Source organism: Armigeres subalbatus, chromosome 3 (assembly GCF_024139115.2).
Source record: "Armigeres subalbatus isolate Guangzhou_Male chromosome 3, GZ_Asu_2, whole genome shotgun sequence".
NCBI classification, from domain to species: Eukaryota; Metazoa; Arthropoda; class Insecta; order Diptera; family Culicidae; genus Armigeres; species Armigeres subalbatus.
Window position 1 is genome coordinate 421510430 of NC_085141.1, and position 14768 is coordinate 421525197.

General features: G+C 37.2%; 1 protein-coding gene across 4 annotated transcripts in view; it reads left to right on the forward strand.

Moving 5' to 3' along the window:
• Positions 1-3955, forward strand: part of LOC134227344 (cyclic AMP response element-binding protein A) — a 299421-nt gene extending 295466 nt beyond the window's left edge. For all 4 annotated transcript variants that reach the window (XM_062708750.1, XM_062708751.1, XM_062708753.1 and 1 more), the window contains 2 exons: positions 3103-3246; positions 3312-3955. In XM_062708750.1, coding sequence (XP_062564734.1) covers positions 3103-3246; positions 3312-3509 — 342 coding nt within the window. In that variant the 3' untranslated portion in view covers positions 3510-3955. The remainder of the gene's footprint in view (positions 1-3102; positions 3247-3311) is intronic.
• The last annotated feature ends 10813 nt before the right edge of the window (positions 3956-14768 follow it).

The following is a 14768-nucleotide window of genomic DNA, read 5'->3' on the forward strand; positions in this document are numbered from 1 at the left end:
CGAAATCTACAGGAAGCCCACGAACACCATGAGAGTCATCCCATATACATCGAACCATTCGTACCAACATAAAATGGCAGCATTTCATCACATGATCCACAGGATGCAGACGATACCCCTGAGCGAAGAAGGAAAAACGAAGGAACTACAATACATCTTGGAAACAGCGAAGATCAACGGATACCAGGAGAGGACTATACGAGCGATCATCAACAAGAAGGAAAGGACCCTACGACGAAATGGACATACAACGCTGACACCGATAGAGGAGCCGCTGAAAAGAGTTTCGGTCCCATATGATAAACACATCACCAACCAGCTACGCCCTCGACTAAGGAAATTTGGCATCGATCTAGTATTCTCCAGTAGAAGCAACCAACTCAAGTCTCTATTGGGTTCAACGAAGGATAAAGTAGAAATGTTGAATAAGGCAGGCGTTTATAAGATAAGTTGTTCCCAATGTGAAAAAATCTATGTAGGCCAAACAAAAAGATCATTAGATATAAGGCTCAAGGAACATATGGCGGAAGTGAGTAAGGCGAAAAGAGAAAACGATAAGGGATTACATTACGAATTTAGATCTAAGGTAGCAGAGCATGTGTATAAGGAAAATCACCCAATTACGGCATCAAATATTAAAATCTTAAGAAATGTCTCTTCTCCATGGAAACTCGATGTAGCTGAGAGTTTGGAAATCCACCGACAGGTACAAACAGCGCTGTTGAATAAGGATCAGGGAAATGGCAGCTCTTGGCTCTTCAAGTTTCTACCTAAACAATAAAGTAATTTACTGTATAGGTAAATAAAGTAGGCAAATAAGATTAGATTAGGTACCTAGCGTAGTATAAATAGTATAAGTTGCGATTGTTTTCTTCAAGTCGAGTCAAGTACAAGACACTGAAGACGACCACACAGTTGTGGTCGAAATACGTATCTGCAAAGATAACGAAAATTAACTGGTGGAATTAAATGGACAGTACTTAATTCGTCTTAGACGGTTCAAATAATATGTCTGGAACTCGATTATTCATATGCACAACATGTAATAGATTTAGTTCGGAAAAGGTAGTGGAGGGTAACCGCTTCCCTCGGTGGGGTTTGATCCCACGAAACCAGTACGCTAGACAGGTGCTTTCCCTACTAAAATACTGTCAAATATTAGCAGTGTGGTGTCAGATAAACGGAATGCATGTCAACTCCTTAGCCGTGCGGTAAGACGCGCGGCTACAAAGCAAGACCATGCTGAGGGTGGCTGGGTTCGATTCCCGGTGCCAGTCTAGATAATTTTCGGATTGGAAATTGTCTCGACTTCCCTGGGCATAAAGTATCATCGTGCTAGCCTCACGATATACGAATGCAAAAATGGTAACCTGGCTTAGAAACCTCGCAGTTAATAACTGTGGAAGTGCTTAACGAACACTAAGCTGCGAGGCGGCTCTGTCCCAGTGTGGGGATGTAATGCCAATAAGAAGAAGAAGAAGAAGAAGAATAAGAAGAAGAAGAAGAAGAAGAAGAAGATGGCAATGTTTTCATTTTTTAAACCGTGTTTAAATGCGAGTGACTTCTTATGAAGGAAATGTTCACATTTTATTTATATGGACTTTTTAACCTGTACATAGCGTGCGATATTTCACTGTTGACGAGGAATAGGTATGAAGCTGGCGCCAGATAGATGTTCAAAGAAGTATTACTGTTTTTATAACGGTCTTGAAGCTTGAAATCCTTATTTGCCTTTACAAAACTGCTAGGTAATTTTGATGCTATTAGGCTGCTTTGGTAAATATTGTTGTTGATTTATTGTAAATTGGGGTTGATATGAAGAGAGCTCAAACTACTGCCGTGGAGTGGAATAAAGGAAGCTTCATAGTATTATTTTTCCTGTGAAAGGATTCCCTTGCTCTAATAACAGAGAGAAACATCTTCGAAATTGATTACCAAATCTACCTTACGGAGAAGATTTTGCAGCAAAATATTTTCATGAAGATATGACCTTTCCCGTAAAAAAAATATCTCATTTTATTGGCTCAGATGATTCTTTGTCTTACATAAGGTCAACTTCTCAAAGAACCCAGATTTTTGAAGCCTCTGACTATTGAAATAAAAAAGAATCGAAAACAAGCACTGAAAAAGTTCTGCACGTGTGAACCGGCTTGAATGGTCAAATAGCCAGTATGAGTTAACCGCCAGAAATTTGTATGGCGAAAGTTATCTAACGCGGGTTTTCTTAAAATTAGAATCTTTTCATGAAAAATTATTTGGTACCGGTTATGTAAGAAGGTGTCCGCTACTATGCCTATCAAATAATTTTTCGATGAAGGTGCTTAATTTTGAGAAATTGAACCTTAGATGCCTTTCGCCATACTGTTTTCAAAAAGTTAACTCCTAGTGTGCCGCTGTAAGCACGCTCAAAGCAGACGAGACAATTTTAATCTGCACTTTTAATTTTACGGTGGCGTTTTACTTCTTTTTGCTCAACAAGGTCAAATTTGCTTTTTTGTTTTAAATTAAAAGTATAAGGTGTTTTGAATGTTATTTACATGGAGGTGCATGGTATTGCAAATAGAAACGAACAGGAAGTTTCGTTCTAAAAATCTATTACATTAAATTGAATTCATTAAACGCGAAATTTACAACTTCAAGTAATAATTTTCAATGAATTATTGGCAGTGGCTGATTTTCTACTCGCCGCAGCCACATCCAGGCGCTATAGTATATGCACAAAATAGCCAGCAAGAGTTAACCGCCAGAAATTTGTATGGCGAAAGACATCTAACGCTGGTTTTCTCAAAATTAGGAACTTTTCATGAAAAACTATTTGGTATCGGTTATGAGGGATGGTGTCCGCTACTACGCCTACCAAATATTTTTTTGATTAAAGTGCTTAATTTTGAGAAATCGAACCTTAGATGCCTTTCGCCATACTGATTTCAGGAAGTTAACTCCTAGTGTGCCGCTGTAAGCACGCTCAAAGCAGTCGATTCATTGTCCCTTATGTTTGCATATTGCAAAATTTCACACGTATCTAGAATAAGAACATTTGATCCTTATTTGCAGTTGTTTAAAATTCAATTACTACATAAATCGATGGTTTCTCCATTACAGAAAGGATCCACGGGCACTCTTATTCTGACGGAGGAAGAGAAGCGCACCCTCCTTGCCGAAGGCTACCCAATCCCAACGCGACTTCCGCTGACAAAGGCGGAGGAAAAATCGCTCAAGAAAATCCGACGGAAGATCAAAAACAAGGTAACACCCCCCGTTGATTTCGCACCCATCAGTTATCTACTAAGTTCCGTCTTTTCCCCCTGCAGATCTCCGCCCAGGAAAGCCGACGGAAAAAGAAGGAATACATGGACCAGCTGGAGCGCCGGGTCGAAATTCTGGTCTCGGAGAACCTCGACTACCGGAAACGGGTGGAAACGCTGGAGGACTCCAACCAGAATCTTATGACCGAGCTGGCCAAGCTGCGGGCACTGGTCAGCCGGCAGCAAAGCATCCGGAAGATGTAAACTTTTGTTCTCGCCCGTTGTTAGTTTTGTTCGCATGGTGTTTAGCATGCAACGTTCTTGGATTTCCTAAAAGTGTAACAACATGTACAAAGTAGTTAATTTTTTTTATTGCTAGGAGAATGGGACGCAATTGCAAGAGATGAGCGTTGTTGAGTTTTGTTAGGAACATTTTAGGAACTTGTTGAGTTTGTTTTAGATGAGCAAAATGTCGAAAAGAAAATTCCGTGCAATATATTTGGTGGTATTTCGAAGCCCTTAAAAAATGGACATCGATATTTATTCGGGTACGTGATCGACCTTTGGTTCGCATTGCCAGAAAGACAACGGATATTACGAAGGATAACACTCTTTCGAGAGACACAAAGTGCATTCCATTAAAATTTAGGTTTAGCAAAAACTTGTTGCGTAACTAGTAGGCAGATAAATTAATGATTTTTAAGCTTAAATGTTTTGCATAAGAAATGTATGATTGTGTGATGTACATAAGTGGTAGGCATTTTGGGACCGAAGACCCGAAACGAATAATCAAAGCGTGTGCCTTGAACGACATCCCCTTGTCTGCAGTTCCAATACTGACCGATAGAGTGGCGTTAGCGCAAGTTGCATGTCAAAGCTCGCGGGATGTAGTGCAGTCTCCCGCCGCACAACGTGTTAGCATTTTACCTTAATTTCTCGATGCTTGCGAGAGGGTGGTATAAGAACGAAGCTTTCCTAAGTACACTTTTATACACACTGAGAGAAACACGTTTGTTAATTTCATCGCTAGTTAGTAAGATTGTATTTTGTTTCAGGACAAAGTGGTTTCCTTTTAATGATCGCAAATCTAGAATTCGGAATGGTTATCATATGAGTAACATTTTTCGTTACACATCCACATACCCATACACACACATGCTTTATTGTGCAGGTTTAAATTATAGAATAAATTGCATAGAATATGCTTTGGAATGATTGTGTGCTTGTACATATATCGACACAGAACATAAGAACAGGAAGACAAAGTGGACTATCCGGGTAAAAGCAAAACGACCAATTGACAGACGGAATCGTGAGTCCGATTGGCGGTTGAGCATCATTTGTAAATACCGCTTCTGTATTCATAGCTACGTGCACGTATTAGAAAGTATTCCAAATTTCCATTTCCATTGCGCTTCGGTTCTCCATGTGAACACTTCACTGTTTCTCAATAGTGGTCGGTCACGGGACGGAGTTACGATATAGATATTTTTCATGTTGAAATTCATTGGCTTTCGCTTTAAGGTAAAATTATGTTTTGGTTTTTCAAAAGGTCACATTTCGGCCCATTTCGAGAGTCGCTCTTACAGATAGACCACAAAATTTCGGTTTCATAGTTCGTGATTGAATGGAAATTTTACGAAAGTGCGAGTACTTACGATGGGATTTATTGTTAACTTATTGCTTAAGAATATGAAGATATGAGAGAAGAATGTTTTTCAACTAGGGAACAGTAAGGCAAGATTTTTTTTAGGTTAGTTTATAAAATCACAAATGTCACAACGGTGATGATTGGACAAGAAAGAGAATATATTTTATATAAAAGTGTACATTGTAAATGATACAAAAAACATAGATTAACCAAACAATATTAAACTTAGGGAACATAGAAAATCGACGGCGAGAACTTTGCTAGATTTACAAAGATCTTTATTGAGATAATTATGTATTGTGCATTACGAGGCACGACAAGCAGGAAGGATTTTGTTCTGATTTATTTTACCGATAGATACGCGCGAGAACGGATAGATCTTTTAGTCAGAGAGGAAGCCGAACGTTCTACGAGACCTTTTCTACACTATTTAATATTGAATAAGTGAAAGCTCCCAGCTAGAGAGATGCTCTGCTGATGGGAAGCATTGAAAGTGATTTGAAAAATCACCTCCGCTACTACTATTATTACTATGACCACTACCGTTGTAAATGTGGTGGGAAAGATGAAAAGTGAAAAATTGAAAACTTTTTCTGCCATTTTAATTATAACAATTAATGTTTGAGTTAAGAAACGATGAAAGGAGACTATTAGTTCGAAGCAGTACTTGTAGTATTTAAGTTTACTGAAGAAACATGAAAACATTGTAGCGATTAAGCATTAGCCGTTAAGATTTTGAATGCTGTTTTGATGACTGATATAAACGTACATCTATGAATATGTATATTTCTCACACACGTGGGGATATTCACCAAAACAATCGCACTCTTATTTGGAGGTCTGTGTGATGAAGTGAGGTTTTCAGTTTCTGTTGGTGTTTTGGTTTATCAGGGAAGCTGGATGATTGTTTGAATTTCATTTTGTTTGATAGTAAGAACTATATTTATTCCAATGACGTCTGTAAGAGATTTTGGTATTCAAAACACGATTTAATCCGAATGAGAATCGTTTTGCGTCGTTACGATACAAAACGCGAGATTTATTTGGATTTTGATTCGGGGTTTGAAACAGTAAACATAGATGACAAAATTAGTAATCTTTAAATTTTTAATAAATTCACTGTAAATCAGCATATATTTTGTACCAAATTATTCAAACAATCAATCATCTTAACTGCTAGAGCATAACCAATTGGAAAAAAATCACACTTCTATCGCATATTTGTTTTCAACAAACACATTCTTCCAACTTCTTAATTCTAACATGGCTAATTATTGTGCAATTGATCGCTCTTCCTTATTTAAAACGTTGTTTTTTTGTTCATGTTTATTTTCAATATTTTTGTTTACAGAAACAATCAATCGATAAAGTATGTTACCTACATCATTTTTGAGTTTAGTCTTAAGCTGCTTATCTTAACTACTTTTAAGAGCCAATAGCCTCATCCATAGACACTGACATGGATTTACCACATGCTTCCGTTATTGCATTTTATACATGTGCACGATCAATAATGATCGATCAGCTCTAGCGATATTCAAACTCCCAACTCCAAACCATGAAACGATATTGCATGTTTCTTTCAACAAAACCAATCAATCAATTAACCAAGCATTTATTGAATGACTGTAAACTGTACATTATTACCATTTACAAACCTAATCCTAATTCAACTAAATCAAATAAAATCGTAAAACTTGTGTCAAACGGAACCACAGAGAACCAACACATCCAGGACATACCAATCATACACACATCCACACATGTACCGAGTCAATGAAGCTGATGATTATGAAGATGATAATGCAAATTTAGGACAATTATTACTCCTATTACTTTATAAAAGTTACTTAACGATGAATCGAGCATGAGAAAAATAAAACCCCATCTTATTACTGAAAAACTGCTTTCCCGGCCCATCTTCCACCCAACTGCTTCCCTCTTCTGCATCTTCTTCTTATTCTTCACCTGTGTGAAGAAAAAGTTAAAGTGCGAGGAGGGTTTAACCGAAAAATTCCTTTCTATGTTACAAAAGCGTACATCGTTGAAGCTCAATTCATCGCGAACCGATTGCCAGCGTTCCCGTCGTTGTCGCTCCCCGAGCGGTGCCTTTTACCTACTGAAAAACGCACTACCCATTGCCTAAAAAAAATCCTAAATTGGGAAGAGACAAAATCATTGAGCTGAAAACGAGATCGGTGGGCTTGAATTGTGTGCCGACTGCATCGCTGCAGCCGGGCTAACTATCGCCGCTGGTCATGGTAGTGCAGTGTTAGTTTTGCGCGGATGCTGCATCCGAGAAACTATTTCGATCTCAATCTGTAACTGTAGCTAGATATATGCGATTTCATGGGCGAATTGGAGATATTTTTGGATGCGCTGCATTTTTGGTGAAGGATAGTTTCGCGCGAAGAAAGTTTTGATACGGCGTTTACCACCCTTTGGGAAAACTATCCACCTTACGAAAAAGTGGTGAAAATTGTTGCAGCTTTTCCACAGGAAGGATGGATAGAAAGTGAGCTTTGAAGAGCTTTATCGAGCTTCTACTCAGACACATTTGTAGTATTCAGGATAGGTGTGGTGGATTTATTCAATAAACCTGAACTGCGGTGTGGGAAATCATTATAGCTTTTCAACGGAGAAAGCTAGTCTGATAAATAATCCACGTTTAGGTAAACTTTGAGCTCTGCTAGAAACGCAAAAAATAATGTGACACAATATTGAACATCTTAAATGCAAACTGAACATATAATCACCCTCATTGTCTAAACGCAAACTAACGATGTAATCACTTTAATTGTAATTTTGTTATGAATATTTTAGAACAAATCAATCGACAAAAATTCAATAGAAAGAATTTTTATTAAAAACAAAACTCTGGCTCACCTTACACTATACCTTTAAATAAAATTTAGCAATGAATTTAAATCTGATGGAAAATTAATTTTAAATTTTTTTTAAAGCCTGTTGGTATTACATAGAATAATAGACTAACTCGTCTTATGACAGGTGAAATTCAAATCCGTTTGTTTGATTTGTCTATAAGGTCGTTATAAGTTTTTCGAAATTTAATTTGAGTTATTTGAATTCTCTCTTCGTAATGTTATATTTATTGCTTAAATGCATCGGGTGATTTTATTTTGTTGCAAAAACCCAATCCTCTTAAAAGGAGAGAAAGTAATATTCGAAATATTCCAAACAACTCTGTAAACTGCATTAGACTACCGGAGCAGAGTACAATGAAAAGGACTTTTTGTATTCTACATGTGATAAATATCGTATTACATACTATGTGTTTTAGGCGTCATTTTCAACGGAAAATATTCACCCTTTTACGACTGATGTGACCCGCTCCAGGGTTGTCAAATTCAGAAAACCACCGATTTTCTTAAAAATCGACTTTCGAACAAAACCTTCTTCTTCTTCATTGACCAGATTTGTCTTGGTCTAATCCGGAACGCAGTATATATTTTGAAATCATATCGTTCCAAAAAAACTCTCCTAATAACCTACAGCACCTAGTATAATACTAACTATTCGATTTCATAAGAATAAACACCCTAGATATATATAAAAAAAAAAAGGAAATGGATTTTAATCTATACTTTGCGGCTGTCGGTTAACAACGCCTAAAACCTGAGTTCAAGAGTGCTCCAGAATTTGCGCATTACCAAAAACCTTATTTTTATCAGATTCTGCCACTGACTCAGATCCTTCCAAAACTTTTCAAAATATCTTCAGATATTTTTGAGCCCATAGATTTTACAAATCACTAAGAAAGGCGACAAGCGAGATATCCTGAATTATCGTGGAATCACCTTTTTGTGCTGCAGTTCAAATCTGTTTGCCATAATTGTAAAGAATGTTTTCCCGGCTGTAAAAAAAAACAGTTTTAACGAGTCTGGGATAGTTCACTTCCAACGGTTTGTGTATCTTGTACACAGGATGGCAGATTGAAGCTGCGGATATGGATTTGAAGGCGGCATTCGCTACAGTGGAACATGATAGCTCTGTATTTTGGTTCAGTACCTACCTGATGCACAGCTTGTTTCGAGTTAAGATGGGCTTACAGGAAATATTCTATACAACAACTCGAGAGCTCCGCCGAGCAGTAACCTTGATCCACTACCTTTTATAAACGATATCTCGCTATTAGTACCACCTAATTTCGAATTATTTCATACAGATAACATGAAAATTTACAAAATTATTTGATAATTATGTCATGGATTTATTGGAGCTTCAAACTATGATGCGTTGCTTCACAGATTGGTGTTCACATAAATTGTTGTGCTCAAGGGCCAAACATTGTAGCATCATTTTGTACCCCCTGTCCTCACATTCGTTATCCAGAGTCTGGCAAATCAGGTCAATTTTTGATGATCCTCTAGAATGCCTAGATTTTTTAATATTTACGGATATTGTCTAGAATCTCAAAATTATTAGATCCAATTATCAAGTTCAGTTCACCCTCTGGTAAGGGTATGCGATAACACACTTTTTCCTAACGAAACGAAACGAAACGAAATTTAAAATGTCTATGTTGATTCGAAACGAAACGAAATATAGATTTACTTTCGAGACTTCGAAACGATACGAAATCAAGGTCCATTCAATTCGAAATTTTACGAAACGAAACGAAATTTTTTTTTCCACGGAATTTTTATTGAATTGGTTTTACATAAAGTACGCAATTCTGATTTCATTTTTTCAAAGCCAAATAACTGCTTTGCAACAATTTTTTTAATGGCCCGCTGCTAACCCCACACCAAAAAGCTTGATTTATACTAACAAAAGAAGCAGTCTGTGATAGGTAAATCGCCGCGTTCCTGTTTATATGCCATTGGCGTTAAGGCAATATACCCCAGCATTTGTTTCGTTTTCGAAGAAATTCATCGTGGAGTGTGTGCTCCCGAATCTGATTTCTCCCGATCCAGATTTTTCTTTTCGGATTCAAATTCTGTTTAAAACCTTATTTCACTTAAAAATTTTGTGATTATGCTGGTGTGATTAATGAATGCATAGATTTTTCTTTCTTATCTAGTGGGATACTCATTTATATATTCACATCTGCCAGGCGTAGTATAGATATAGAATATAGAATTGTTAATAGGATACATTTGCTCGCAACTGTGCCTCTTTAAAATGCACTAAGATATGTGTTTCAGACATGTGATCGCAATTTTTTTATGGTAGCAGTTTTCCAGGTATAAAGAAATAATTTTCCCTTTCTCATTCAAAAAGTTGTACCAAGAGGCTATCATTTTCTTCCAAATTCAACCTTTTTATAGGAGGTTCGGAGACCCATACTGTCGTGAATCGCATTATTGTCTCATATGAATAGGAAACTCAGCAAAGATGGGACAGATATGCGATTCTTAGAATTTAAACCTAGAATACACCCGATTCTGGTTTTACACGGATTTTTCTTAACACGGCCGTGCAAAGTTTCTAGAGAGATCATTAAACTTTTTAGCGCGGATTTTAAAATTTTGAACTGAAAACTTTTTTTACAAGGAACCCATCGCCCGTGTAAAAAAGAATCGGGTGTAATGAATAATAGCATCTGATTTATGTTCCGCCGTGCGGTGTAGGGTAATTTTGCAGATATCACATGACCGTTGGACGGCGGCCATTTCAGGATGATGCTTCTGATCCTATTGATGAGTTGCTTCGTGTCTTTGGCCTCCCAATCGCCTTTGAATACAATGGAAATCGGTCTACTTGAAATCTTTTAACAGTTTTCAAACATTTTCCCGTTCGAAGTTGTCCACCATGTACCTTTCCCACGATCTTTGTTCACTTTAAAAAAATGTAAAATGCGGCGCGCATCCTTCCTGTTTTGATGTCCTGATATGTTGGAGTAAAGGTGAGTGGGCGACAATTTTCTAAATATTCTAAGAATTCATTCACATAAGGAAAAATTTCTCTGAAGCATTAATGTTCACATAGAAAAGTATTGAAGTATTGAAATTCCCGTTTTAGTGACCTTCCGTAAACTTGCACTAACACATCTTAACACAAATAAGAATAGTATTATTACGATTTTTGTACTGAAGTAGATTTTAGGTGGATTACCGTATTACTCACTTTACTAGGTGGATTACTCATGCGACTTTCACGCGGAATTATATATTCCGCCATTTTCTCACGCGGAATTCTTTACAAAGTTTTTTTTAAAAAGGTACGGGTACAAGTGTAAGATGCGAAAAATATATTTTAGATGAAGTCGTTTTCTATGCGGTTTTTGGGATGTAAGGAGAGATCCCCCAGTGCCGGACACATATACCATTTAACGAAATACTCTCCAATTACCCTGATTTTGTTTACTTGTATATCATATACACATAATGTGTTCATTTTTTATTCATACAAACTAAATTTGATCATTTGAACTCGATTTTCGACGAAATATTTTGATGATGAATTTTGGTGAAAACTTTCACGGTGCAGAAAAGTGTTCCCTGAGTATTGCATCATGTTCAAATATGACCCAGTTCCTATTACATGAGTAAAGACATCATTTAGAGTAGTAATATTTTTCACTTTCTCTTAGTTGTAGATATTAACTGTTAGTAGAGCTTATTTAATTCTCCAGCTCAATTTCTTACATCCTACTCAAAATTCCCTCCATTTTCAATGACATCTTCAATTTTTGTTTCTGCTTATTTCTGTGGCTTTCTGATACATTTCGCAAGAAAAAACAATTGAATTGAAGTAAGTTTAACAAAACAGGTGCAAAGAATGGCTATTTGATCACATGAAAAAACTCACTGTCCGGACCCGGGGGACAGCTACCGGATACAGAAATTGATTTTGCACAATAGATACATTATATATCTAACAAATCATGATCGCTATTTGATATATGACTAATTTACTGTTGTAGACTCGACTGTAACTTTCAATCATAAATAACAAACAAATTTATTTTTCCTGAAGCGACACTAATCCCGTGTCGAAACGTCGGATGATAAATAAAACTCGTTCCAATTAGATAAGACTGCGTAGCCGTGTTACTAATAATTTATATATGAATAATATTGACCATCTCGACATAATCAGAATGCATTCGATTGGTTTTAATATTGTTGATTCAAACCTTCTAAAATACAGCGAAACATAGATTTTTTTTACATTTTTGTGCAATTTCAAATTTTGTACAAATTTTACATGAAGCGAATAGGAACACGGTCATACTTCAAAAATAATAACATTACGTTTATCTTTTCTATTTTGCAATGTATATCGGCAAATGCTGAAACTATAACTTGTTTTCATCTACAAATTCGGATTCGTTTTTCCCTCAACCTCAACTTTACCGAATATGAAACGTATCGCATAATCGTAAGTAAAGTTTCACGCTCGGCCCGGACCCGGCCTGCTCACAGCCTCAGTTTATAGCAGCCTATGCACACAGTCTGAGCACACAGCATGCTGCATGAGCACACAGCCTGAACAGACAGCCCAAGTTTTGAGTTTGACCTCGAGCCTATGTTCAATGTTGATGGTGAACACGAGCTTGAAGGAGAGCGTGCGCTCGGGATGAACATGCACTGGCAAAACTGCACTCAAGTTCAGCGCCGATCATGTTTCGTGAAGACTGTGTGCCACTAAAATCTGGTCTGAATGTCGTGATTATCGTTGCTTATACCAGAGATGCTGATATTACCCCACAAAGTGTAAAGGGACCCAACCTGTCGGACCAACCAATGAAGGATGTTTCTTTCCTATATGCTAATCTGCACTCTGAACTTGGAGCTGGACCCAAATTAAAATTTGGCCATTGAAGTTGTCATATGTGGGTATCCAAAGGACATTTAAAAAAATGCCAAGTTTGATTATGATATCCCTAATCCATAGCACGAATGAATATAATATGTTAAGACTTGATTATTTATAATTCCAGTTGATCTAACCGTAAGCGTAAGGTGTTGGCTTTGGTGAAACCGTGTTGTTTTCCGTTAAAAGTTCTTTCAAACCAACGGAAACCGACGGAAACAGTTCATCCTCAAGAGCAACGCACATAGGATACGTTTGTGTTACGTTGGACACATTCCCCATGGAGAAACTGTGAGACGGAACAAAAACGTTTCCTATGTGCGGGGCTCTCGTCAATGCGCTAGAGTTTTCTAAGAAAAAAAAAAAACAAAAAAAATCAACACTGGGACTCAGTATTTCAACAAATTTAACAGCAACACTTCCCATGATTTCATAGTTGACGTAACAACCATTACACTTTCGTATGAATTTCGAATGATTTATGGCCAAACATCACAAATTTAAAACATTTCAATCCGTAAACACCTAAATGAGGTTTGAAACATGCAACGTATCGATGTTACAGCGGTTGAATTACTCCACTAAACGCGTAGTAAGTCAAATTCGCTGAAATTTTGAATGGTTGATACATCAACTATGAAATCATGGGCAGAACAGGTAAAGACATGGACCGGAGGACCAGACACCATAGAAGAACCGAACCGAGGCGAAACGTAAAATCACATGACTACAAACAATTGTGCATTTTTCTAAGGGTAATTTTTACATGACTCTTTCGATAAAGTTTACAAACCTGCAGTATTGGTAGAATCATGCTCAAATCTCACTCACCAAAGCCTCATGCGCGAGCGACTTGCTTGCGATTCTGCATGGAAAGCATCGCGCATGAGTTTTTAATGCAGAATCGCATGGTTTTGCTCATTCGAAAAATTCTTTCGCTCCAAAAAGTGGCAATGCCTAATCGAAACGTATTTTATGTTTATGTAGGGGAAGAGGACCCAAAATGCACCCCGAGGCAAAACGCCTTTTGTGGTTTCCCTCATATTTACCGTCATTAGGATGTCCGTAACAAAACTAGATCTAAAATTATGTAGGTTAGGCGAAAAAAGTTTCAAAATAGTGTATGGGAAGGTCGGAAAAACCGAAAATTTTCACATTTTGAAGAAACATCTAACATTTTGGCGAGGCAAAACGCCCTAGTGGCACTAACCTACAATGTACTTGCGTCTCCATGCACTATCCATACCAAAATACTGATTCGCCGACGCGTGGTGCTTTGTTCCCTAGGAGCTGCCCGCTAAAAAGCGTTTTGCCTCACGAGTTTTCCGGCAACAGAATATCACCACGTTTTTGAAATGTGAATATTATCAATATGATTGAGAATTTTGACAATTTTTTCATGGTATCAACTAGCTATCTTGTTTAACTGTTGCATAATGTAAAAATACCTATAAATAGTGTCACATATAAGACAATAAAGCAGTGTTTGCTTAGCTAGGGCATATTGCCGCCCCTTCCCCTATCCATTGTTTCAAGCAACGAAAGTTATTCCGATGAATTTAGCGAAGAAGAACACGCAAAAATCACGCAATGATGCAAATCGCGAGTCGAATCATGGACGATTATCTGGGCCATGAGTCGGGTGAGGTTTGTCTCGCGCTTGATTTGAATCGTGGATGAGATTTCAGAACTTGAGCTTTTGCCAACACTGCAAACCTGTAAATGCATTCAAATCTGTAATTTAGTCAGGCCGATAAGATGAAATACGACGAAAACGTACGAATCCACACGAGTCCATCAATGAAATAAAATCGAACGAATTATACGGATTAGTATCACGGGCTGATGATGACTATTAAAACCAGCTAAAAGACACCTAAGATACAAAATATGTATTATGCATGTTATTTACAGAATCAACCTACAACGTTACGGGAACTAAAGAAACATGATGAAAAATGACGTACAGCAAAATAATTGAAAAAAACCTAGATTAATCCATCTAGCAGTGATAATGCCTTTCTCGTGCATTATAAAATATATTGATAGAATCACATAAAAAAAATGTCAAAAAAGCTCTTTAGGGTAAT